Below are 26,687 nucleotides of genomic sequence, written 5' to 3'. Positions count from 1 at the left end.
TAAAGTAAAGTAAAGTAGTGCATCGCATCCACATATCAAAAACCAAATTAGCTCGAATGTACTCTGATGCTGACCCTACATGTGACAAATGTAAAAGTGCACCTGCCTCACTCCATCACATGTATTGGACATGTCCTTCTTTAGGTAATTTTTGGACAGTTTTTCAAACAATATCAGAAACCCTTCACCATCAAATTGAGCCAAATCCCCTGACTGCAATTTTTGGAATTGCTCCAGACTTGGATTTGCCTAAAGCTAAACTCAACGTTCTGACTTTTGCGTATTATTGGCTCGACAAGCTATCTCACTTAAATGGAGGGATTCTGCTCCTCCTTCCCTCTCACATTGGCTTAGAGAAATAATGTTCTGCATGAATCTAGAGAAGATCCGATACACTAAAAGTCATATATTACTTTCTTTTGTTTTGTTTTTTTGACATCATGTGACGCACCTGGAAGTTATAGCTACTATGTAAAATTGGCTTCAAAGCCCAGTGCTGTTCCTGGGGGGTTGGGTTAGGCTGGTTGGTCCACCACTTCATTACAATGGTAAGTATTTTGGCAACTACTCAATTGCCACAAAAGTTCAAACAGACATTCATTGTCCATAGAGGATGAACCATTTTGACTGATCCCATGACGTTTTCTTGAGCGCCACCAGCAGGTTGACATTTTTAGGGTTAGAGTTAAACATCTCAACAACTATTAGATGTACTGCAAAGCAATTTGGCACAGGCGTTTATGTTCCAACAAAGGATAAATTGTCATCATTTGGATCCAGATTTTGGAAAGTCCTTATCAAGAAAAAGAAACCTCTTGATATGAACGTGAAAAATCTGGGTGCTTCTTGAATTAACGACAAAAGACATACACTAATGTGATTAAGAACACGTTTTCTGATTCATTTTGTTGTTAAATTGTTACTGGGCGACCTCCAGTGTGATGTCTACATTTCCATGACTACTGGGCAAAATCTATCTGCTGATGAAGATCATGTGAAATGGCCGAGCGCTCCAGAACAGCTACTAAATGGACCTTTTACACGAATTGTTTTCTCATTTTTTCGTGATTGTGTCAAAACAAAACAGACTATGATGCAAACCAAAATCTCTCAGAATCACAAAGTAATAATTTTGTCAGTTTAAGATCAGACCTTTCCTTGTGATCAAAGAATAATTATTGTTATGTTGAGATCATAAAATAATTACCTGACATGACAAGAAAACAACACAAGGAAGATAATTACATGCATGTCCTCAACTGGGCTTCCATAACTGACAGTGAGTCCAAAAGGTGAGTAAAAATGACAATTACCACATATAATTACACCAATACAACCACTCAGCCTTATAAACTCATAAAAAATAAATAAACAATTTCTTTTAAAGTTTTATGGTTGACTGAGATTACTAAGAGAACAACTGAGCTTTCTTGTTGAGACACCAAATTCTGTTATTCCACCTTTTCCCTCTGTGATATGAATAAGGTCACACACAAGTCAGGAGTGTTACATTTTATTTGGTCTCATCTCTTTTTGAGCTTTTTCCTTTGTTTGTTTTTTTTCCACAGGTTAAAACCCATTATAATAGTCAAGAGAAAAATAAAAACATTTTCACATACTGTATACAGAAATAGTCCTCTTGACACAACAACAATAAAAACAGTTGATTAGGCCCAGCCCAGTGCGAGATTTCACAAAAATGCAACAAGAACAAATTTTCAAAGCCCGACGACCGCAAAACCTCCGACTCGCATGAGCAGAGACAGTTCTGAGAGAGATGTAAAAATGGCTGCCAGGGCAATGCAACAATTGTGTTATCACATCGCCTAGGTTGTAATAAGACACAAAATAAACATGGAAATGATTCTGGAACAATTACAATAAAAGCAAATAGATACAAAGACAGAGAGGAGGTCAACCTGGTCTACTACTTAAGGTAGCGACACAATCCTCATCTCTATCTAGCAGTTTTATGCACATACAAATTCAGTATGGGTGCCCCAAGGAGACATTAGGCTGCAATTTAAGTTTGGGATTTTGCTGTAAAGTACACAAAGAACCAGATTTCAAGCTCTACCAGGCAATTCTCTTGAATTTTCTGCTACACACAAATACTGGGGCTTGTCGAGGAATCATTTTGGTCGAATTGGAGAACTGGAATGTGAAGTTACTCTGCCTCATGTGAAGCACCCATACATACATCTTAAATACTCCAGTGAAAACCTATAAAATGTTTTGTTCATATGAAGCAATCGACCCGTCATCCTAATGTAGACCGTGTCCATGGCCATCTAGAGAAGAGAAATAGTTTTGATCCAGTGTGTAAAAAAGATGGCCATTTATAAATATCCACTTTTTCCCCCTGTGTATCAGTTTTGTAAATGTCTTTAGCTGGCTGGTGGGAAGCTGTCAGAAAGGGAAAGCCTTTTACAGTACTGTGATGCTGTGAGTGGAAAAGATTCCAACAGTGAGTCATGGGCACCGCTTCAAATTGCCTCTGTGGATCACTTAGAGTTACTGAAGCCCAAGCATGTGCACCTGAAAGAGACCACCTACTCTTGCATACCCTCAAGCTTCACTTAAATAATATCTGTATCTGTATCTGTATATCTATCCATTTTCATGCATTTTAGTAATTTTGGCATTCGTATAATTTGTCAATCCCAATTTAATACATTGAACATTTGGACAACATTTGCAACCAGTGCTGCAAGGATGACGTTTAATTGTAGGCTAGCTTGGAAGTTAGCATCCTCCTGGTTCCCTTGACAAAATGCTAATGGGATTTTTCCATTGGATTTTGTATTACTGCAGAAAATAAGCTCTGTGTCAAACAAAATGTTTGTTCAGCAAGATCAGCTTCATAAATGAATGCCACTTTTTGAAGCATAAATGCAATTACTAAAAGTAAAAAGCTAACGTAAGACTGTATTTCAACATCGCCACCACAACGAGGCTGTACTGCATGGTTTAGCGTGATGATGCTCTGTAGTCTCATTTAGCTACTTGTTAGCTAGCTAGCCTGTTAGTTTTTTGAGACACTTAAAGGCCTCAAAATTTACAAGTATTTACTTTTGTATTTTCTGTTGTCGTAGAAAAAAGCGTAAAAGTCTCTTAAGCTGGTGCTAACCACAGACCTTATTTCAGGCATCCAACCAAAACCCCGTTCAAAAAACACTATAAAGTTTGAGGTAAGGGAACCAGAAGTGCTAAAATGCTAACTCAACCTGTTCATATTTTCAGCACTCTTGCAGATTTGTTTCACTGGAATCTGAGCTATGAATCAAACAAAATCCATGCAGAGTTTTCCATATTTTAACTTAGGCAAACCTGACATCCAAATTTGTGCAATTTACTATTTTCGGTGCAGCTGACCACTGAGAGAACAAAGCTAGCAAAGCTAGCTATGGCAAATGCAATTAGCTAGCATAGCAATGGCCAATTTCATTTAAATTTGCTGCTGAAAAGGCATTCCTAAAACATGTTATGGGAGGAATAAAGACAATTCTAATTCTTGGAATGGTAAAAATGATGTGAGGTGGGAAAACTGTATTTTTGATGCAATAACTGCATCAAGCTTCATCGATTGCTAAATAGGTTGTACTGGTAAAACTCGCTTATGCACCCTGACATGTAGTATGACACAGTGTTATATCGGCTATTTCACTCCTTTCATCTGCAAGCAATGTAGAGGAGACGACAATAAATCATTTGCAGTCTCTGTATTTGAGACACTAGAGCTGTTTACTCAACCAATTGGTTTGCAGCGTGCTCACTCAATACTCTAGAAACAGAAATTTACAGATTGAGCGGCTTCTATTCCAGGAAGATCACGAGGTAATTGAGTGTCAATGGTGAGGCAGAACAATAATCACGACCACAGGGCTGTCGAGTGGAGGGGGGACGAGTGTGTGGGCCTTGGACTTAATGACCTCATAGATAAAAATCCATGTTTATTTTTGCTAAACAGAACACCAGCCTTCTCCGAGAGCTGTTACAGTGGTCTTGGAAACAAATTGGTCCACCTTTCGTGGCTCCCATTCATTCAGTTTTCGTTGTTAGAGAAAGAGAGGACAGCAGATGGTGACCTTGGAGGCAGACTGAAAAGAATTAGGAATAATGTTCACACTTTGAGAGACCAAGCATTAGCTTACGCACCTGGCAGCGCCTCTCGCAGACATGGCTTTTGTCCATATCCCTATTGGGATGTGCAATTCCTGTACAGTCAATGGAAGGTCATATTTGATCATTTGGTCTCGGCCTGTTAATGCCAAACAAAGGTCTGGGCAGGTGTTTCAGTTAATATGAGCCAGAAAGAGCAATAATGTGTCTCTGGCGCTGACGGCTGGCTGTGAGACAAGTGAAACGAGGCTGATAACCAGGTATATTTGTAACCTCCACTTAATTGAACACAAGCAAGCAAAGGCAGCAATGGTAAATGGGGTGAAAGCCACTGAAATGCCAGGCCATCTATTTTGTCGTTTTAGAATTTACTCTTCGCTGACCTGCCAAGGTAAGATTTCATCAATAAAATAAATGCGACACATGTTCAGATGCAGTTTTCCCTCCATTCTCCAATTTTCTGTGTAACCATGAAGGAGAGAAAACATGATTTAACCAGAGCTGCAGCCATTTAAGAAATAAAGTCTCCTCCGGACTTGAAGTCAAACATTAGAGATGGGTATGTTTACGTGTACACTGTGCTCTGTTACTTAGTTAACAGGATAGTTCAATCTAAAGGGGAACACTACCTAAATTACGTTATTTCTTTGGCCTCGGAAAGTTCAATCAATATTTGTGAACGTGAGCTACTCTCTCTGTCTCAAAGCCAAAAACAAGAGAAGTAAGTCCAACCCGTTCTTATTCCCAGTTCGTCCAATTCCGAGGCTTTGTCATGCTCCTTGAGCGAATCTATGTGACACACAGCTAAAGGCATTGTAACACCTAATGAATGTTGTGAAAGTCATGGTTAGGTATAGACAACAAAAGTACTTGGTTATGAGTAGAAAAAATATGTTTTGGTTTAAAATAAGTATGTTTGTTTCATCAGTGTGTGACGAATGTACGTAAATTGCGTAATGTTATGTTTAAGCAACATTGACCTGATTTCACACGGGACACGAGCTGTGGTCTTCTGGATGAAAGTCCAATTTAGTTTGACCTATCTCTACCCTTCCCACCCTACATGGACTATCTCATGTTTTATACAACGTCAGTTGCCCCCAGTATCAAGTACTGCCGCATATGGGTGATATAATATCTCACACCAAGGGGCATGACAATTTGTCAGTATTGGACGCCCTGGGGGTGACAACAGGCTGCTAACTCTCAAACTTGTGATGTCATCAAGTATACAGTCTGCAGCTGCTCCATAGACAATGAACAGGAGCCTGATTTTGTGGACCCTCAGAATGTTGTCCTTTCTATACGCAAATGAGCTTTATTTTAACTGCAGGGTTCTCAGTTCTGAAATAGAGAATGTACCCATATTCTCAAAACATTTCCCTGGGCGCTCTCAGTGTCATCTAAAACATCTTTCCCAATTCATTTTCTATGGAGTAGCTCCAGACTTAACACATAATGACATCACAAATTTGAGTTTTTGGATTTGGAAGAAAGTTGATCATGATTACTAAAATTCTGGACTGTCTTAGACCACAGGTATAACATGTATGAATTTTGAAAATGAGTGCAGTTTACTCTTTAGCATTTAAAATAGTCAGTGGCATTCAATTTGAATCAGCTGCTTAATAAGGGTACATAATGTAATAAGTATGCATGTAAACATATCCAGTTTTCACAGAGCCAAATTAAGCTTTAAATGCGACTATGACCCTGATGGATGGTTGCATTAGGCAATGCAAATAGGTAGCTTGCAACATGTCTTTTTTCCCCTCTAGATAATGGCTCTGATTTTTCATCTCTGAAATTCTATAACACAACCTCTGATCACAAGTAGCCTCTTGGTGTGATGAGGGTCAGGGCCTTTGGGTTCCTCCATTGTGCCATCTCATTAGCTTTTATTCATGTAATGTATTGACCATTTGCCATTCACTGATTAGGCGCAATGGTCTGAGCTTGAACTTTGAATTAAGATCATCAAATCATGTCTGCCTCCAGCCACTGTGATGGCTGAAAGTGGATCACCGGTGGCCAGATATCGTTCTCTCCTGCAGAGAATTCGCTTCCATTCTCCCTGTCAGTTTGTACTCGGGACGCTGATTTGCAGTGACGGATGGGGCGATGCCTGGAAGAGCAGAGCGTCACAAGCAACTCATCAGTGCTTTCTTATTGGAGTGCCGGCTGTCAGCTTGGGAAGAGGAGTGGCAGCTACGGTTCCTACATCTGACAGCCAAAACCAAAAATCGGACGTCCCTGACCACAAAAGACTTCTTAAGAATGTGTCCCACTCAATCCATCAGCTACCAAACTAGAGTTTTGTCAGATTAAGAGCTGAGGTGAAAGTATTTTGTTTATGGTAAAATAAGCATATATTTTAAGTATTCTAATGTATTTCTATGTACACTTCATTTTGCAGCAGGAAAGTTTTTACCCACTTCAAAGGAACCACTTCCAGGAGGAAACCCACTCTGACTATGGGCAACAACTTAATCATATGTGAAAAGCCTACTCCTGTTATTGCAAGTCATATTTCATCAAGTCAATTACTCAACGTGTGCAAGCTAGATGGAGAACGGCAGGCAACACTTTTCAACATCAGGTCTGAGGGAAAATTAAAGTCTGGCGCTGAGTGAACATACAGACAAGACATGAGTGGCAGGCTGAAGTGGATACTTGACACACACACAGAATTTGTGACAGAAATAATCTGCCAGACGTTTCAATCATCTCAATTTCCTTCATGTATCATTTCTCCTCGCAGAGCTCTGTTGACAATAACAGCCATCCCAGCCTAATGACTATCACAGGATAGCTCTCGTGGCTTTGTGTGTTGACACGAGGCAATAACTCATCACTTGTCACGTCTGTAAAACGTTTGTGGCGAGGACAGGCGAGCGAGGCAAGGTAGAGAACACTGCAGAGAGAGGCAAATTCTGGATCAAACCTCCGACTTCTGCACACCAGGAAGGATGCTCTAAAGTGTTCATGTCTATGTGATGACAGGTGAGTTGTTTGATTGAACCAGAGATAAAGTCTTGCAATGTTTATCTCTGTTTCTGTTGTTCAAATTGGATGTTCACAAGGAAGATATTCCAGCTAGGGAAGACTCAGACCTGACCTGCCCCCTTATGTGGTTTTTAAGCCTCCAGGTACATTCAAATGTCTGCCTTTAGATGTCTATCAAGTTTGTCTGAAGCATACTAAGACCTTTACAAGCACTGTGTCTCTTTGTTACTGTTGAGTATTTCTTGGATGTCCAGTAGATGATGAACAGACACATTAAAGCGCAATAGAAATATTCAATAAAGCTCCTGTTTCAAGTTCAAACAAATCCAATTGCCTGTGTAAAATGAGCACTCCTCTGTTAATGGACTCTGTCCTATGACAAGTGCTATTTCTTTTTTTTACTGGATAGAAACCTGGCTGTTACTGAATTGAATGCTCTGCAGTGTCAGGACAAAACTGCCCCCAAGAAAACTTTCCAGAGAAGAAGGAAGCAAAGGAGTAGGAGTGAGAAGAGAGAGAAAGAAAATCTCCCACATCACCTGAAGGCGGAGGACGTAGAAAAAGGTGAGCCTCGGCGGTGAAGATTTCATCCGGTCAGCAGCTGAACAGCCAGTGGCAACAGAGTAATAAAGGAGAGAAAAGGGAAGAAAGATAGCTCAACCCGCCTTTGAAACTTTATGCATAAAAAAAGGGCACGGCTTAAATCGAGACGTAAGCTGATGCACAAGGCGACTCAATATACCTTGCGAGGAGGACGCGGGGCATTTTCGTAACGTCGGGGGAAATTAATTAACCAAATATCTGAACGCTTTGTTAATGCTCTCTACTCTTATCAAGAGGCTAATTATCACTATCAGCCTCTTCTGTTCGTCAGACGGATTATTAGGCTAATCACAAAGCTTTCCCCTTTGGAGACAAGGTTTTCACTCTTCATCAGAACAAAGCCGTTATTGTCCTCCAATGACACGGTGTCACTGATGGAGCCAATCATTAGTATTTGTACCTCGTAATGCTCCAGCAAAGACATGAGTGACGAGTTTGCGCCATTCGTAAGTGGGTCTCTTTCAGTTGCTTACATGCTTGGACCTCCACCGATTATGTCAATACACCAGTTGACTGCCATTTAAAAAAACACACCCTTGGACACAACCCATTCCAGGGGTTACTTTCTGATGAAGTATTTGTTGCTGCAGCTACTTTCCCTCAATCTGCCTCACAAGAAAGTGCCTGAACACTTAGTATGTATAACGATCAGCGATGATAATGATTGTGAACCAAGAGTAAAAGGGCAAGCTGTTGCTCCAGTGCATTCCGGTCTCTTGAGACTGCCGCCGGTGGAAAAATTGGTATTTCTACAATGAATTTCTTCCTATACTATTGTTTAAAATTGAGCTTCTAAACTGTATCTGTTGTGGAAATATCTAAAAATGATATCACAGTGATTCATAGGATCCTACCAGATCTATTTAGCAGTGTTAAAATGGTTTAGGATGGATTTTTAAAGGTGTGGTGTGTAGGATTTAGTGGCATCTAAGGTTGTAGATTGCAAAACTACAGGAGGCTGATGCAAAAACACGAAAACACAAATGGTCCAAATGCAGACATAAATGGCTCATTATAAGGTAATGAACACACAACAATTCTTGTTTTTAGGTGACTAAAAACATAATTATGAATATTTTTATACCATTCCTGTCAATATATACCCCTAAATCCTACACACTGGACCTTTAACAAAAAAAATGGGAAGGACAAGAGTTAGGAGCCCTGCTTCTCTAGTCTCACAAAGCCAGCCTACATCTCACCACTAAATGTTTTGACCTATGTTTCCCATCACCAATGTTTAGATGGTCCCTGGCCCCCTGGTCCCTGAAGCTAAATCTTATCAAATGGGGGTGCATGACCTAATGCGTATCGATTTAGAGGTCTTTAACCATAAGAAGGTTGAGAACAGTTCTCTTAGCTTGGCATTATGAGTTGAAACAGGGGGAAACAGCTGGCCTGGCTCTGTCCAAAGGCAATAAAATCCATTGATCAGCACCTCGTTTTCTTTTCATGGAGTCTTCACTGATTGCCTGGCAACCTCCTGGCAAAACAAAACTCCAGGAAGTCAATGCTATTAAATAAACCAAGATGTGATTTATTAATGAGGGAATTTCACAGAGCTGGAAGACAGATTTTGTTAGCTTTGGACAGAACTAGCTAGCTTTTTACCCCTGTTTTTATGCTAAGCTAAGCTTATCGTCTGCTGGCTCCAGCTTCATATTGAAAGGTACGATATAACCGTAGCATTAATCTTTTCATATCACTCTCACTCAAGTAAGTAAGTGGGGTACCCAAGATGTCAAACTATTCTCTTGGATTTTTTTTTTTCCTTCCTTCTCTCAGAAACTAAATTTTGTGGATCATTACAGGTAAATTTAACATTCCCGCAACAACCACAACAGTCTTCTTGATTCAAACATTGGAAGATGAGACTAATAACAGCTATGCAATGCTCATCCAATCCGGTCAAGGAGAGAAGTGTCAATCATGTCTGCCAAACTGCAGGCTGGCTTGTGAGGCTACTACTACTCTGGTTGACTGTACAAATAAATAAAGTATTCAATGAAGCTTCCATACAGACGTATTATAGTATTTGCAAATACTTCAAAGTATTTGGTTGAACCTTCCTACAGCATCAGACGGGTAGTGATAAGACGGCAAGGGTGATATTTAATAAGATAGCCACAGAAAAGTATATTTAAGTTGTGTTTAAATACTATCTGTGATTGTCTCAACTTTCTCTGTGCTGTCCAGTGCGGCAGCCTCCACCCGTCTGGCACTCCATGGAGGTAAAAACAATGTATTTGCAAACACTCTTTGTCCCAGCCCTTACTCTGTCACAGTGGCATTCTTTGGCATATGAGGGGAATGCAGAGGGCTCCCCCGTCCTGTTTCCGGCACTGTGTCGCCTGCCAGCCCAATGAATCTGTCCAGTCCCTGGCATTTCAAGGGGAATGTGACTGGAATTTTATCTGCTTCCAAGTGGAATGTCTGGGTCATGGATTTGTCTTGGATTTCATGAGTGGCCTGGAATATCCACTCTGAGTGCTTTCTCCCATAATGCAACAGGCAGCTGCTGTTTAAAATAAAAAAAACAAAAACAGTAAGCTTTCCTTGAACAATGAGTCTAGACATACATGCACACACGCACGCACGCACATGACATTTTCTTCCACGGCAACACTAAGCTGATTTGCAAATTTAAGCCAAATTCATAGCATCTTCCCTACGCACCAGATTAACCATTCAAGAAATCTTGAAAAGATATATACTAAAAACACTTCACAAAATAAGGCACTCCAATTTTTCCATTGTCCTGAATGCTTTCAGTCTGCAGAGAGGTAGAGGCAGATGAAGCTGTGCAAGTCGCCTTATCCACCTCTGCATTGTCACAATGCTTCAAAGGTAGGGGGGAGATGAAAGCAGGTGATATGAGCAGTCTGATAGAATCTGAAGATGGGACTAGTGATCTGTGTTCTGCTCCTTCAAAGGGAAAGAGAAACCGAGATAAAGAGGAAGAATGAAATGGGCACCAGCTATTGGTTCAAAGGCAGCTATCCCACAATCCAATGTACCACCTTTCACTGGCTTTCAGGATTCCAAAGCAGCAGGCTGGTGTATAAATAGGACCTGCAATGATTGGAGCTCCCATGGGGGAAACCTACCTCAGTGGGTAGTGATGGGTGTGCGTTTTTTTTTTTGTTTTGCTTTGTTTTTACAAGATTCCAAATCCTCGCTAGGATAAAGTAGTGGAAAGGGTCATGGACTGTGTTGCCTTGCCACAGGCTTAGAACCTATCGTCTCTGAGTTGCGTCGGGGACTTGAAGGGCTTGAGCCCCAGTGTCTTGCGGGGATGAGCTCTCTCTTTGGCGCCATCTATGGGCTTGCTGCAGGCTGCCCAACCAAGGTCAATGAGTGGCGAGTCGGCCAGGTTGATGGGCGCTATACGGAATGAGGGCAGCGTGGGTGAGCCATTAGTGGAGCACGGGGCAGAACGGGAGGTGGGAAAGGGAGCCGAGAAGGGGTCAAAGGGGGAAGCTGTGTCCGAGCTGCTTGAGGGGTCAGCCTTAAGGGTGAACGGGTCACAGTCTGGCGATGGGAAGGGGTCACAGTTGGTGAAAGGGTTGGTAGGGGAGGGTTGGTAGCCCAGAGGGCTGCTGTCCACACGGTGCGGGCTGCGGCCACCACCTGAGTTCCCACCACCAGCCGAGATGAAGCTCCAGGGGTCGATGCGGGGGCGGATGGGGGACGGCCGGGGCCGGGGGATGACGTTGACTTCCAGGCGACGGGTTTTGGGGCTCCAGAGGGCAGGGTTGGGGTGAAGAGATAAGGACACAGAGGGTTTGTCATCGGCGTCTTGTGTGTCTTGGCACAAGGGCAGGTCCAATACTGTAAGGAAGAGACAAAAAAAACATTAAAAGGGCACTCCAGCCATTTGTGACTTGCTCTAAATCAAAAGTTTAAACATTTAACATTATATTTTGATGTTCTCAGTGGCTTAGCATCGCACAATGTCAGCTCAAATTGCAAGCAAAACCCTAAAATGACCAAAAATTGAGATGTTGACATACATCTACTTTTATCTAGAAATGAATGGTTACAATATCCGTCAGATTTTGATTGGGCATGCCGTATTTAGTACCTTACTAAGTTGGTTGACTTGTGAGAGACTTCAAATAGAGGTCAAAATCAAAGCAGTTGAGGCCAAGATGTCCTGGCTTATGCTGAGTCCTACGTTTCCCATATTGGAACTAAAGAGCATCTTTCATCAGACTGACCCAGTCTGTTAAATTTACTCATCTTTCACACTCAATGCCACAGTTTATAACACAGGTTTTCTGTCAAATATTTTAACTAACATTTAATATCAGAGCTATTTTCTGTGACTTCTCCTCCAGAGCCACAAAGAGGACATTATATAAGTGGTTTCACAGGCTGAGTAGAACTCCCCGTGACAAGTACACTGACCTTTATGTCTAAAATCAGTGAGGTACCCCTTTAAGACACAATTTCAGAAAAAGGCTGCACAGTCAACATATAAAACATCTTCACCATCCTCTCCTTCACTTTCTTGCTCGAGGAGACTTTAACTGTTTATCTGCAAATTACAAATACTCTCAAACCACTGTAGTGTTGCCCTGGTGATCTTTTATGCACTCCTCTCCAATCTCAAATTTGCATTTGCTTTCTAATATTCTGCAAAACACATAAACCTGTATGGGGAAATTGATTCCAACAGAAACATGAAAGTGGTACATTATTGTTGCACAAAGAAATTAAACAATAACCAGCAGAGAATGTTGATGCAATTACTTTGAATTAAGTATAACGTGGTGCTGTGTAACTAGTTGACAGAGCTGAAACAGCAAGTGTAAATTAGCACTGACAAGAACATTAAACTCAGAATAAATCAGCTTGAATGAACATTTGCTATTTCCAAATGTGATGTGTCTGCCAAATGGCGTTATTTACATCAACAGCAACTCTCCAAGGCTGCTGAGCTATTCAGCTGACAAGAAAGAGCAATCAGAAGTCACACGAGAGCGCGCGGGGTGGAAAAAAAACGCAAGTGAAGGAATCCACTGCATTCATCTCTCTCTTTCAAGCACACAGTCACCGCCAGCAACCTTGTGGCAGTCTGTCTATGCATCTGAGCCTGAGTCATTACAGTCAATAAACATAATAAGATGTTTAGCTAAAACACTCACTGTTTAATTACGTGTGGCTTTTTGCCTCTGCGCGCTCGATGTAATGAGCGCATGCGGTTTGTGAGATTACGGCTGTTAGCGACGGAACAGGCGAGGCATGTCTGCTCGGTACCTGCGGGGCAGAGCTGTAAGAACCTCTCTGTGGAGAATCCAAGGCTTTGTGAGTCAAACGGACCAGATATAGAGTGTGAAATGTTACCAGAGGGCCCTCTTAAAGCCCTCGTAAAGCCCACTCGCTCTTAAAACAACCAATACCCACGCCTCCGTCATTATGGCTCTAAACTGTGTCAGTGCTTCTAAGAAATGCATATTAGTGTTTGGGTAAAACATGTGAATGTACTGTACAGTAAATCAAAGTGTTGCTGATATGCAGATCATCTCTGTTAACAACACACATGAATCAAAACAAAAGTATAAATATGCCCCATGAGAAGTGAACATTGCACTTCCACATGTAATTTTGAGGAGGAATATGAATGTTAATCCCTCCTGAATGTGGTCTTTCATCATGTGTCGTGTGCATCCTGTACGGCATACAGGCACACATTTGGCATGTCTCCATATGAACATTTGCTCAAACTGGAGGGTAAATACACCCAAGACGCACTGCTGATCTCCAGCCAAACTATCCCAACCACTGGCCAGAAAGAACAGTATAATATATTAGCAAATTTGAATCCAGCACTTCTCTGTCTGCATGACCTCAGCTGCATCCCCGATGTTTTGCATTCATCTTCAACTTTGCAATAAAAGAAAAACTCCAGCTTGAAAGAGGGAAAACAACAGAAGATTGGATGCTAGCTTTGCTTAGCAAGTATTAGCAGTGAAGTATGGAGGGCCAGCTGTTACCTGAGATATGCAAATAGTCCAAGACGAGCTTTGATGTAAATGAAAAAGCTTGTGCAGCACTGAAGCCTCCCTTGTGCCAGAAAGATCTTGCTAAAAAAGTAACAATAATAATTCTGCTAGAACTGTGAGGGAACATTGTAATGCTGAAAAGGTACTTAGTCAAGGTAAAATGTGGATCCAGCTGCAGTGTGGGGGCCTCCTAAAAACAAGCATGGTGCGGGAAAGACGGTCTTTTCATAAAAACTTGGCTGTCTATGCAGTAGAATTTGGTGCTACGTGACCAGAGAAAAACAGACAAAAAAGGCTGTGGCATTCACTTTTGCTCAAGAGGCAGAAAACCTACAACAACCAGAATATACTGCGCTGCACTTGACCAATAAACACTCCTGCTGGAGGGTAACGTAGTGCAAACTAATCCGTTTTCCCACAGGAAACACTATGGTGGCCAGCTGGTCACAAATGATCTCTTATAACAATTAAACAGTAAGATAAATATGTTCCTGAAAACCTATAAGGTGAGAAATTGGCAACACATTAACAGAATCTTGATTCTTATTTAATCAGTACTGCTTAGTTTTACTGTTTAATCTCAATTTGTTCAGCCTAAACTCTAACAATACAAGAAACAGTATGGCGACCACTTTTCCATAAATTCTCATATTACAGCCAAACAGTGCACTAAAATATGTTTCTGGGAACATTTTAAGGGAGATACAGGCAATACAGGTACAGAATTTTGGTTTATATTTGATCAGCGCTACTTAAATTTACAGTTTGATTCAAGTTAAGTTTGCATTTGAGAGAAACAGGAGTGTCTCTCTCTCAATGGCTTCTGTACTCTTTGTGTTGGTTGTGTCGGGCATAAAAGAATGCGGAAATACAATCTGCAGTTTGAGGAACAGCCCTAGAGCCAGCGATGCGTCATCTGGAGGATTTAAGATGGGGGGAGGAGGGTAATCTTGGCGCTGGTAAGATGTAGAGAAGTTAACCAAAGTTCATTTACATATACGCATTGTTGTGTTGCTGGTTGAAAACTGGCAAAGTATTCCCTTGAGGAACTGCGGATGAATCATTGATTTGATTTAGACAGAAGACTGTAATTTAAAGGGGCACTCCAATGATTTATTCATCTCTATAAACAGATATCTATATATGAATGCAGAATCTGTGGGAAAGAGTACAAGATTTTGGTATCTGAAGCATTCCTGTTTCCGTTTGTTGTCTGTTTACAGTCTGAGTACTGACCAATTATGTTTTAGCAGCAGATAAATACTCCATGTGGAGAGCAAAAGGCCAAAAGCTATCATTTGACAACAATTTAGCTTTTCATTAACCCTATCTTTGAATTCAAGTGGACGTTTGTACCAAATTTGAGGAAATTCCCTCACAGTGCTCTTCAGATATCACGCTCATAAGAATGGGACAGACAACCCGAAAACATAATGCCTTCGGTCACGGCCTTCGCCGCCGCAGAGGCATAAAATAATAAAAGCAGCAGAGACTGAGATATCCTGACTTTTAGCCTCTAATATGAGTCACCATCCCAAAACGCTGGACTTCCTACACTTCCGACAATGCAACCTGATAGAATCTTTTACTAGATCCTAACTGTCTGGGGAAACATGCACTTTTTCAAACCCCACACCCCCAGTTAGTCACACAAGCCTTCTGTTAAAAAAAGAAAAAGAACCTATACTGAGACACATTCTGCTGCCATTTCTGGCTGCACTGCTTCAGATAATACTGTCCGACAAGGGTAATTATTGTGACAGGTCTAGTGACTACTATACTGACTTTCACTTTTAAAATGGTGGAGTGACTCTTTGAGGTGGAAAAGTTAGACTGACCCAGCTGAGAGGCGTGCAGGCCTTGGCTGGACCTTCTCCTCCTGTCAGCTTTGTGCTCCCAGGCCTCACAGCCAAGCTCCCCGTTAGTCGAATAGGAGCTTGGGGTCCATTCCCCTGGGCTGGCCCTGCCGTGCTGCAGAGGAGTCCTGGGGCTCTGCGGACTTTGCGGTATCTGCGGCGTCCGGTGGCCGCTCCTCTCACGAGGATTCGGCGGAGGTGGCGTCAGGGGTAAGGGCTTCAGTTCTTGGTACTGCAGAGGTAAATCCAAGAGCGGTCTGGGGGGCGTCTCAGAGGTGGAGAAGGTGATGAGATCGTCCACCACCGGGGGGTCTGAAATGAGGGGCATAGGGCATGAGATCTCTGGTTCAGAGGGGGTGCGGCTCTCCAGGGAAGGGAGGTTAGTTCGAGGGGGCACCCTTGGGGGAATATCCAGGCAGCGACCTAGTCCTACGGAGGCCAGGAGGGAGCCGCTGCCCAGCAGGGCCCGGTGGGTGCTCTTAATAAGGCCACCGTGGGAACCCCTCTCAGGCCTGGGGGAGCCAGCTGGGGAGGAACCCCCTTCCTCGCTGACCGAGTCTCGCTGAGGTAGAGGAAGCCGCAGGCTGTCCTTCACTGAGGAGCCTGCAGAGAGAGAGAGAAAAACGTTTTTTTTGGTTAAGCTTTAAAAAGACAAAGGAGAGAGAGACGAGGCATTTATTATTCATTTAGCTTTTATACATAATTCACAGTCATGACAGTGTGAATAGTAACAGTGGCTAATGGGAGATATGCGGCTGGTGGTTAGGCTAGTGATGGAGGGCGTTGGGTACCGTTCTGAGCAGGGGGAGGGGTAGGCGTGGAGGGTCTGTACTCCTCAAAGTCATCCTTGGATTCCCCCTTCTCATTGCTGTCCGACTCCAGGAGCTTGGCCCTCATCGACAGACTGAAAGTGTGAAGAAATTAAAAAATATTTAAGCGTGGTAAGATGAGATCAATCAAATCCTCCATTTTAAATGTTTACATGTAGAAGAAAAGAACAGTCCTGCTGTACCTGCTTTCCTGGGGACTCAGACGCAGGACTTTTGGGCTTTTGGGACTTTTCGGGCTCTGGGGCCTCCAGTGGGGGCCCAGCCTCAGGTCTCCATTGGCTTGTTTATGAGAGGGAGCCTCTAGGGGCCAGACCGAGCTCAGACCAAATGTCCTGCTGTTGTCACTGGGACTGACTGCAGAGAGCAGAGGAGAGAAAAATGAACATCAGCTTGCATGTTATCAGTATGCATACTGCTCAGCTGTATCCTAATGAGGTGTGCGTTTTTAAAAGGCAGGTTTCACTGATAAAATTGACGTTGCCCTGCAATCATCTCCAACACAATGACCTTTAATTGACTCCTGCTACAGCCAGAATTCATGCAACGCAATGCACTCTTTCTGCTCATATTTCTGCCCAGCTCAAGTCCTTATTTACTCTAATACAGTGTTAAGAATACCTCATCATGTGGATACAGTCCAGATGGTAACGTCCAAGGGGTTCACAGAGCAGAAAGTGTGAGAGGAAGGAGTCAAAGTCACCCAGGAAAAGATGAGAGGAGGAGCAGAGTGCTAATAAAAGCTGGGATTTCAACTGCAATTCACACACTTTACCGCAGATGTGGTGCCACATCTCATCCTACCACTCTCCCAACCAACTGGCTTGTGTTGCTAACACAAAGTGTGTGAACATCGTGCAAACATTCACACACAGAAGTTATATGCTGGGCTTCCTGACACACAGCACCTCCCAACATACAGACCCAATCACACCCTTTGAAAAGCCTGACACCTGACATGTTAGTCAGAAGAAGAGTGGTCTGGGCACCACTGTAAAATACTTCAAATACCAAGAAAACTTAACCACATCTTGTATTTCAGCTCTGGTGCTGCTTATTTCCACTGATTCCCCCATTCATGTCATTTCATTTGAGCTTCAGAAATGGGAAAAACTAAATATGCTCTCTGAATGGACATGTTGTATTATTTTCTTTGGTCTCGACTACACTGGAGGCCTAGCTGATGCACTTTGCCTCCCATCACTCTCCAACACAATGTTTTCAAAGCAAGCACAGAGGTCAGGTGATAGTGTCAGCGTGGCAATTTCATCAAGATCAGACAGTGGCTTTCAAAAAAAAAAAAAAAAAGACCCCTTTCCCAGCATATTCCTCAGTAAACACAATTTCTTTTGCAATATTGTCACTGCTGATATCATCATGTGTTGATGGAATATATCTTGATGGTTATAATATTTTTTGGATATTTCACAATTGGCTCCTCTGCTCATCATCCACCCCATGTTGATGGCCTTGTCATTCGTGAAGAAAATAAAGAGGAAAGGCGACTAAACAGCAAGAATATTAGTCTACAGCGATGCAAGTGGCTCTGTGAGGTTTACAGCCTGGGGGAAAAATGGTTTCGGTCTCTATAGTTAATTTCCACATTATTAAAAACTGTGCATAGGGTGAATTTTTATTTAACTCATCCATTTGAATTTTATTAAGGCTTAAAGTTATGCATATTCAAGGGTGGGTCTGCTCTGAGAGACAGGTAGATGCATCCATTGACAGGTTGCTAAGACAGCAACAACACTGGTTAGGTAACGTAACTATGGTATAACCCCAGAGTCACAGAGTATATGAGTAGCTGCAGCTATTTCAGTGTTTTAGTGTTTCAGTTCATGACAGTTAATTGTAATGTTTTGGTCAGCTAAAAAAGTCATGTTCAGAGTTTGGTTGTACTTAAGCCAGTTTTTAGCAAGCCCAAATTAGCATTATGAAAGTTAACCACAGCTGTAAATGCACCACGCTACCCAGGCTAGCAGCTAGCATGATGATTAGCTCCACCCTCTCATCCAAACATGGTCACTTTTGACCATGGCCAAAAATCCAAGATGGCCACAGCCAATATGCCAACTTGAGGCTTCAAAACAGGAATCCACAAACTAACGGGTGACATCACAGTGGCTAAGTCCATTATTTTACACACAAAGTACTGCTGATGTTGTCAAAGGTTATTAGTTGTGAAAGATTTAGTCAAAAATCAAAGTATTAGCTAAATCAAAATTTTGACTTGATGACGAAACTACTTAAGAAAATCACTTATTACATGTCACCCTGTGGGGGACAGAACTATCTGTACTTAATTTGGCTCCAATAAAGTAAATGTTGAGAAACTGCAATGGAGGAGTGAAGATTTGAACCTGATGGTGGCACTAGAGGGAAGTTCAGGGGATAACCAACTGTGTAGGATTCATCCTCTGGAAATCTTCGATATCTGTATCAAATTCCATCCCAATCCATTGAAAAGTTGTTGAGGGACCGACTGACTGGTCAACCAGCTGGCATCCCCAGAACTATGATGCCCACATGGCTAGAAACACAGCATGTGTATCATCATATCAACATATAAATGTAAAGACTTCTATACCCCAGGTGCTAATCCTGCCCCTATTCAGAAGATGCCAGCACATGTCAGCTTACTGACATGCTAAAAATGCTAACTTCTACAATCCCAGAGTTCAAAAAGTCCCTGAAAACTAATTCTAGGACGATCAATCATTCTGTAGCTTTCCTTGTGCCCCGCTATACTCATTTGTATTAACAGAACAAAAATCCCATTGAATGGAACTCTGTGGACTAATGCAAATCAATTTGGCAGTTCTCTAGACAAATAAGTTTGCGAGGCCCCAGCAATAAATCACTGCTTGCTACCGAGAGGGCAAGCATAAATACCCACTAAACACATTTTAATGACAGGCACACTCATGGCTTAGTGATAGCTATTAAGGAAAGTCATTAGGAAGTAAAGAAAACCAGCCCTCTATTTGATGAATAAATGAAGCTGGCAGATGTTTTAGATTTACTAACCACTTTTACAGATAAATGTTTCACTGCGATTTGTGCTTTTATGTCAACCCCCAGTGGTAATTGTTTGAAGAAAAAAAAATCCCTTTCATTGCTTGTTGCTACACCACAAATTTCCTTTTGGGTTTTGTTAAGACGCCCTGTGACCTACTGGCTACAATTTCCCTCCGAAGGGAAATGATCTCGGGGCGTTTGTCTAGGAGCCTGACAAGCAGAAGAGTATTGTAAATCTCTGCCGCTGCTGCAACCCTTCTCAACCCCTTCTCCTGGAGCAATGAATTCTTCCCTGCTTATTTTTAATTCACTAAACCGCACTGTAGCCACTACATGCATATAAAACCGTGGATACTTTCTGCCTGGAAAATACAGCTCAATGGCTCCCCCCGCTGCAGCAATGAGGAAACTGCAGGCCAGGGGGAGCAGAGCAGGGGCTGCAGTGGAAAAAAGCTGCTGAGAAGTGCTGAGCCGCTGAGAGGAAGTCAGATAATATTTGGACTGGAACAGACTGTTGAAAAGGGAAAAGGGTGTGTGTGTGTGTGTGTGTGTGTGTGTGTGTGAGAGAGAGAAAGAGAGAGAGAGAGAGCAGTAAAGCAGGGAGGGGAAGAGAAAGAGAGAGGGAGAGAGAGAGGGGGCCCACAGGGAAACATGGGAAGACAAAAAAGACGAGTGGGTGGTTGAGAGCACATGAAAGGAGAGAATTTGGAAACTGAGAGAAGTAATGTTGCAACAGAGTCTGTGTGTGCACGCAAGAAGGCAAGACGTTCTTTGTTTCCTAAATGTCTCTGCTAGCACACATGTGCACCTGTGCGTGTGTTTATCCAACGGAAAAATGACTGCACTCACGTTGGATTGCACGGAAACGTGGGCCGAAGGAGGGCGAGGAGCCTGACCCCAAATCAGGAGAGTTCCGCCTCTTCTCCAGGCCCGGGGATGCCTGCACCGTAATCTTATGGATGAAATCTGCAACACACAAACATATACCACAGATGTTAGACCACCTGGATGTGTGATGGAGGCACCAACCAGAATACACACATTAAGTTTGGGTTTCCTCGCTCTACTTCACATTCATACATTCAAGAGTTGTCAGTTGTTTGTAGCTTCCTTATTTTTCTAAAACAGTCTGTGCTGACTTTCATGGCAGTGGAAATCAAGTACATGTTATCAGATTGGTAACAAAAGCGGTTTCCTTACATTAAACATCAGATTTCAGTAGCCTTATGTTACATGTATGGTTGCAGGGATATACCTGTTCAAGGAATACTATGGTTTGAAAATGAATTGTTACACATATTTTCATTAAAAAATGGTTTCAAGTGTGAATAATAGTAATAAAACATTTGTTGAACTAAAAAAAACTTCTGTTTTCATTCCTCTAAGGGTCATTCTGATGGCTAATAATAATAATACTAATAATTCTGTAATACTAATAATATTCTACTAATACATAATTAAATTACCTCATCTAATAATTTGAGGAATGGTTTTCTAAAGATTCAGCTACTAGCAGTAACTACTCGCTAACTGTGACTAATAGCATGCTATTGCCACTTGCTATTCGCTAACACTAATAACAAGGTACACAGACTAGGAAGTGTCCGGAGGGCTATATGATTAATAAATAATCACCAAAAATTAGTTATTTCAGCTCAGAAATGACAATTTATAAGATTTTCTCATGTAATAATTTGAGGAATGATTTTCTAAAGATTCAGCTACTAGCAGTAACTACTAGCTAGCTGTGACATGCTATTGCTACTACTGGCTAATAACTAACAGTGCTAATAACAAAGTTAACATACTAGGAAGTGTCGGGAGGGGTAAAGGTTTCATAAATAATTCCCTAAATTTAGGAATTTGTAAATTAGTAATTTAATCTGAGGAATGATTTTCTGAAGATTTAGCTACTAGCAGTAATGACTAGTATAGAGTAACAGTAGCAAGCTAGTAGGCTATTTACATGCAGCTAAGAGCAGAAAGCAACACTGTTAATATTGAGCTACACAGCCTGGTAGGTATCAAAAGGGACATTTAATCTAATAAATTATTCATTAGGTTAGTAATTCATGCCCTCAAATTATTAACAGTTCCCACAAATGAACGTGCTCTGGGTACATCAATTTCCTTCCCTCAATCTGTAATTTATACCCTTTGCTTTTTTAATTCCTTTTCTTTTAATTAATGGTTTGTGCCCTCAAATTACTAAATTAGTTCTTCATTTTCTCATGGATTCACATTTGAAGGATACGTCGTTTTAAATTGCAGAAACCTAAAGTATTATTAAATGCAGAGGTCTACAGGGAGATTGTCAAGAGGGCACTGACAAATGGAGTGAAGGAGATATCGCTATTAATTTGAGGTAATGACATAATTATGTAGTCTGAGGTCATGACTTTATCAATCAGCTGAATACATTATAAATTCAAGGAAAGAAATTAAGTGACTCACGGGTGTGACTTAATCAATTAAGGTTATAAGCAAGTGTAATTTGCTAATCTACTCAGAGCACTCGCTACTAGCATTGGCTGATACTTGCTTGCTATTTAGCAAAAGAAGCTAATACTTTGTTAAGGGACAGTTCTTTATTTATCATAGGAGGGGGGTGGCTGGTGTGTAAATTCTATTTTTTTTATTTTTTTATTGTAGTTTTTATGCTCCTGGAGCTACAAATATTTTTTCATTAGACCTTCTTGAGTTACTTTGGGAAAAGGCATGACCCCTTCCTCCACCATAAATTACTTGTTTGATTTTAAAAACATACCCTTTGATGTTTGAAAGTTAAAAGTTGAAGACAAAATCCTGGAGTTGACAAAAGCCTCGGTTTTTCCAGTCTTGTCACACAAGCTGCTTAGTTAGTGCACACTGTTTATTTTTTAAACAAATTTAAACGAGACATGTAGAATTAAGTAAATTTGATGAAATATCAATACTTTAAGCTTAGATGTTACAGAAGCGTTCATCCCACATAATGTATTCAAGGACTGTCATAAATCTGAAAACCCAACGATAGTTTCAGTTTTTACAGTTTCTGGCTATGATAAATGGTGTAATCTTGGCCAGTTTTAAAGATGCTATCCAGATGGTTAAATAAATACAAAATACAACCATTTCAAATTGTATGCCCCTCCCCTAAGCCAAAATAAAAAACACAAGTCCTCCTCAATGTTAAAAAAAAAGTTGACATGCTTCCCCCTTTTGCACCACCCCTTCCCCTCTCATATGTAAATAACAGTCCCTAAAGTTAACTGATTAGACTCAGGCTATGTTTATAGTGTTTATAAGTAGAAACTAGGGCTGAATATTAAAAGACATTTCCTTTACAATAATATTCACTTTCACTTAAAGTGTAACTGAAATGACAGCCACACCACAGCAATTATGCTCAGCTATCTTTCCATTACCAGCCCATTTGTTTCTCTGTATATTTAGCCACTATACAACCATGACGGAGCCAAATTTTGTGATGCAACTGCAAAGCCCCTAATAGTCTTTTAGCACAGCCTTAAGAGTATGCCACACTGCATTTCACTGCACATATTGTTTGTGTATGTGACAAATACCACCTTTAAATCCTAAATCCTGCATAAGAACATCCTAAGCATGTTCTTATTTATATCTACGGGATAAAGCATAACATATAAGTTATTCCACAGGGTGCCAAGTGCAAGAGCAACACAGGATATAGAAAAAGGATAAAAATAATATTGGTGGAAAGAGGAAGGAAAAAGAAAGGGAGTCAGACAGATATGGTTAGGAGGAGAATAAAAACACAGACAAGTGAGCTAGAGGGGAGAGAGAAAAGGGTGAGGAAAGGATACCTAAAAAGAAAAAGGGAGGGAGAGAGCGAGAGAGAGGCATGGAGTGAGAGCGAGAGAGTGAAGAGAGGCCAGCCAGCAGTGTATCCATAGACAGGAAGTAACAAGGCGTGGTTGGCTCACTCTCCCCTCTCATCAACCCCCCCACCACCACCACATCACCGCCCTGCTGCTGCTGGGAAAGGCCTAACCACAACACACACACTCACATACACACACACATACAAACACACACAGTGTATTTACGCATGCTTGCTCAGCCTAAAATACACTCACACACGCATTGAAACACACTGGATGTGAACTGCAGCGGGCTGTGTGACTTTGTGATAGTGGAGGATGCATAAGAAACAGCAGTCAGCTAAGTATTAGAGGACAAAAGGGAGCAGAAATGGAGTGTGTTGGTCAGTGTGAATATCAGGCCTGTGATTCACCTTTCACAGGACCAAAGCTGTAGTCGGTTTGTGTCTTACTGTGGTCTGAATGTTGTTTGAGGGGGCATTTTGAAGAGTTTGACATTTTTGTGATTGAAATACAAGTAAACAATTTCAGGTATATTGAAAGACAGCAGAAAATGGCCTCTATTTGCAGCCTTTTCTAAATATCAGCCTTCAAACCTACACGAGTCCAGTCGTGATAGGAACCTTCAGCACAGCCGAGCTACAAAATTACAGTTGCACCACAAAACTCTCTCCCTCACTTCCCCTTCTCTGCTCTCTTGTATTTTTTTGCCTGTTGTTGTTTTTCTTGCTTCTTGAGACTGAGCCAGTAATGGCCCTTGAAATGGAATTTCTCGTCAAGACCACTGGCTGACACAATCCGACTAGTAGCTGATTTGTGACAGAGCAACTCAAAAACAGTTCAAACAAACACACACAAACACACACCTTGAGGCATGCTGATTTTCTCGCCGTTCTTGCACTTGAGCTTGTGCTTCTTGAAGGTGCCCTTCCTCTTCTTGACGTTGGGTTTCTCCTGGTTCTGGTTCAGGTGGAGGATGAGGAGGCTGAGCTCGCGCTCGAACACGTCCTGCTCCCACTGAGCCAGTTGCTGCTCGCGTTGCCGCAGGAACTCTTCGTGGGACTTCTGTTCCAGGGCCGCTCGCTTCAGCTCCTCCTCACGGCATCGCAGCTCCTGTGGGACGAAAAAGGACAAGTGCATGAAAGAGATGAGGAGGTGTTTAATACGAGCAGGTCCCAATCATGCGTGATGGAGGTATACAGTGTGAAATGAGCTGCTGGAGGTTGGTTGCAATCAAGCGAAAATGAAGCCAACACAGAAGTGCCAAAACCTGCAGTTCCTTGAATGGCCACTTGACGCTGGCTCCAAGAGAGAGTCAATCCACATAGACCTCCATGTTAAAATACCTAACTTTACAGCATAAATATATATGTTTACAGCCTGGTACAAAAACGATTTTGGTCTCATAAGCTAATTTTAACATTCATGACAAGTGTATGAGGGCGAATTTTTATATAACTCAGCCATTTACGTTTTATTAAGGCTTGAAGTTACACATAATAAGAGCGTGGCCACTTTGAGTGACAGGTGGGTACCATCTGTTGACAAGTTGCTGCCACAGCGACAATGTTGGTTTGGTAATGTAACAATAGCCCCTTTTCCACCACAGGAACTTTTATCATTTACCTCCAAACTTTCCCTGAAAAAAGTACCTAGTAGGGGAGAAGGACTTTTCAGATTCCCTGGAATTCTAAAGGGGTGGGACTGTCTGCTGAAAAACACTGATAGGTGGAACACACACTTGTAGTGCTCCGCACTTTCGTGTCAGTGTGTCTGCAAACTTTATTTCATTTCTACACGCTCTACTTTGTTTGTTTCAATTTAGGATGGGTAGCAACACCCTAAATCATCAAAGACCGTAGTATTGATAAGAGCTAACTGTATCTGTTCTCCTCTGCTCTTTGTGCCGGCACTGAACTCCTCCACATACACACACATCCACACATGCACCAACGCGACACGGTAACCAGTGAACAGCTAAGCGGTCACGGTGGAAATGAAGTGAAGATAACTCGAAAAAATTACTTGAGTTGACGGCAGCTGCACTCGTTACTGTAAGTGCAATTAAACCTTAGTGAGTAAGAAGCCAATACTTCATCAATACATGTGTTCAGCAAGCATGAACATGTAAACATGTAGACAGTGATATTCAATATGCTCCATCTACAGTCTCTCATCCACCAACACTAATGTTATGTCTCACTCAAGGACAGCACGCTAGTTCAGCTGATAGTGAATTGTTACTAATAAGCTGAAATGACAGCTGTCTGTATGTAGACTAACTTAGTTTGACACTTATCTTAAAATACTTTTAAACTGAGCTGCTGGCTGAGGCAAACAGCCCCAACTCTGTACCAGCATGTTACCAGCCAAGCTGGCGGAGCCAAATACAGGGCACACGCCAAATCATCGACGTCATCTCGCTAATTTAAATAAATTCTCCGGAACTTTGAGGTGCGGTGGAAATGCCAACCACACAGATTACCAGGAATTCTTTTACCCAAGTAAATAAATCGCTGGTAATAAAAGTTCCTGTAAATGTTGATGGAAAGGGGGCTCGTGGCATAATCCTAGATTCACAGAGTATAGGTGTAGCTGTAGCTTTCACCATTTCATTGTGTTTTCAGTTCAAGAAAGTAAATAGTAATGTTTTGAAAGAGAGGCGGCAGTAGCTCAGTCCATAAGGACTTGGGTTGGGAACCGGAGGGTCGCCTGTTCGAGTCCCCGTCCGGACCAAAATATGGAGCGTGGTGGCTGGAGAGGTGCCAGTTCACCTCCTAGGCACTGCCGAGGTGCCCTTGAGCAAGGCACCGAACCCCCCAACCGCTCGGGGTGCCTCACCAAGGGCAGCCCCCCCACTCTGACATCTCTCCACTGTGTGCATGTATAGGTCCTGTTTGTGCATGTGTGTGTCTTTCGGACCTGTGTGTAATTGACAAGCAAGAGTGAAAACATTGAATTTCCCCTCAGGGGATTAATAAAGGAAATAAACTTAAACTTAACTTTGTTTGCCTATTCAGTGTTTGGGTGTACTAAAAGACCCACTAAGGCAGGGATACTCAATTTATTCACAATGGAAATGAACTGATTACCACTGGGAATTTGTTTGTACTTTGTAGTCAGCTCAATCATTTTTTTAATTTAATTTTAAATACTTTATAAATCCCCGAGGGGAAATTCAGTTTTTTATAATGTGCCCAAGTGCATAAAAAACCTTTAACATAGAGCTTGTTTATATTAAAAAAAAGTGTCAGGAGAGGATATTCTTTTTTCTGGTAAGTACATTTTTTATGAAATGGTTTCAAGCCTGGCTTTAGCTAGTGAAAATTAGCATTAGTATTATCATAGTTAACCACAGCTGTACTGTGCTAACCAAGCTAGCAGCTAGCATTAGGGTTAGCT

At 41.8% G+C, this 26,687-nt stretch overlaps 1 protein-coding gene across 2 annotated transcripts in view; it reads right to left on the bottom strand.

Annotated features, from left to right (window-relative positions):
- Nucleotides 1-1,497: 1,497 nt before the first annotated feature.
- The window catches only part of LOC125883509 (mitogen-activated protein kinase kinase kinase 11), a 62,417-nt gene continuing 37,227 nt past the window's right edge, over nt 1,498-26,687 (bottom strand). For both annotated transcript variants that reach the window (XM_049567821.1, XM_049567822.1), the window contains 6 exons: nt 24,152-24,398; nt 20,293-20,409; nt 16,608-16,779; nt 16,387-16,499; nt 15,578-16,198; nt 1,498-11,562 (listed from right to left, as the gene is read on the bottom strand). In XM_049567821.1, the coding sequence (XP_049423778.1) occupies nt 10,961-11,562; nt 15,578-16,198; nt 16,387-16,499; nt 16,608-16,779; nt 20,293-20,409; nt 24,152-24,398 (1,872 nt within the window). In that variant the 3' untranslated portion in view covers nt 1,498-10,960. The remainder of the gene's footprint in view (nt 11,563-15,577; nt 16,199-16,386; nt 16,500-16,607; nt 16,780-20,292; nt 20,410-24,151; nt 24,399-26,687) is intronic.

The sequence above is a fragment of the Epinephelus fuscoguttatus genome, linkage group LG23 (genome assembly GCF_011397635.1).
Source record: "Epinephelus fuscoguttatus linkage group LG23, E.fuscoguttatus.final_Chr_v1".
In the NCBI taxonomy this organism is placed as follows: Eukaryota; Metazoa; Chordata; class Actinopteri; order Perciformes; family Serranidae; genus Epinephelus; species Epinephelus fuscoguttatus.
The sequence above is the reverse complement of the archived record's forward strand: the minus strand, read 5'-3'. Positions and strand labels throughout refer to the sequence as shown.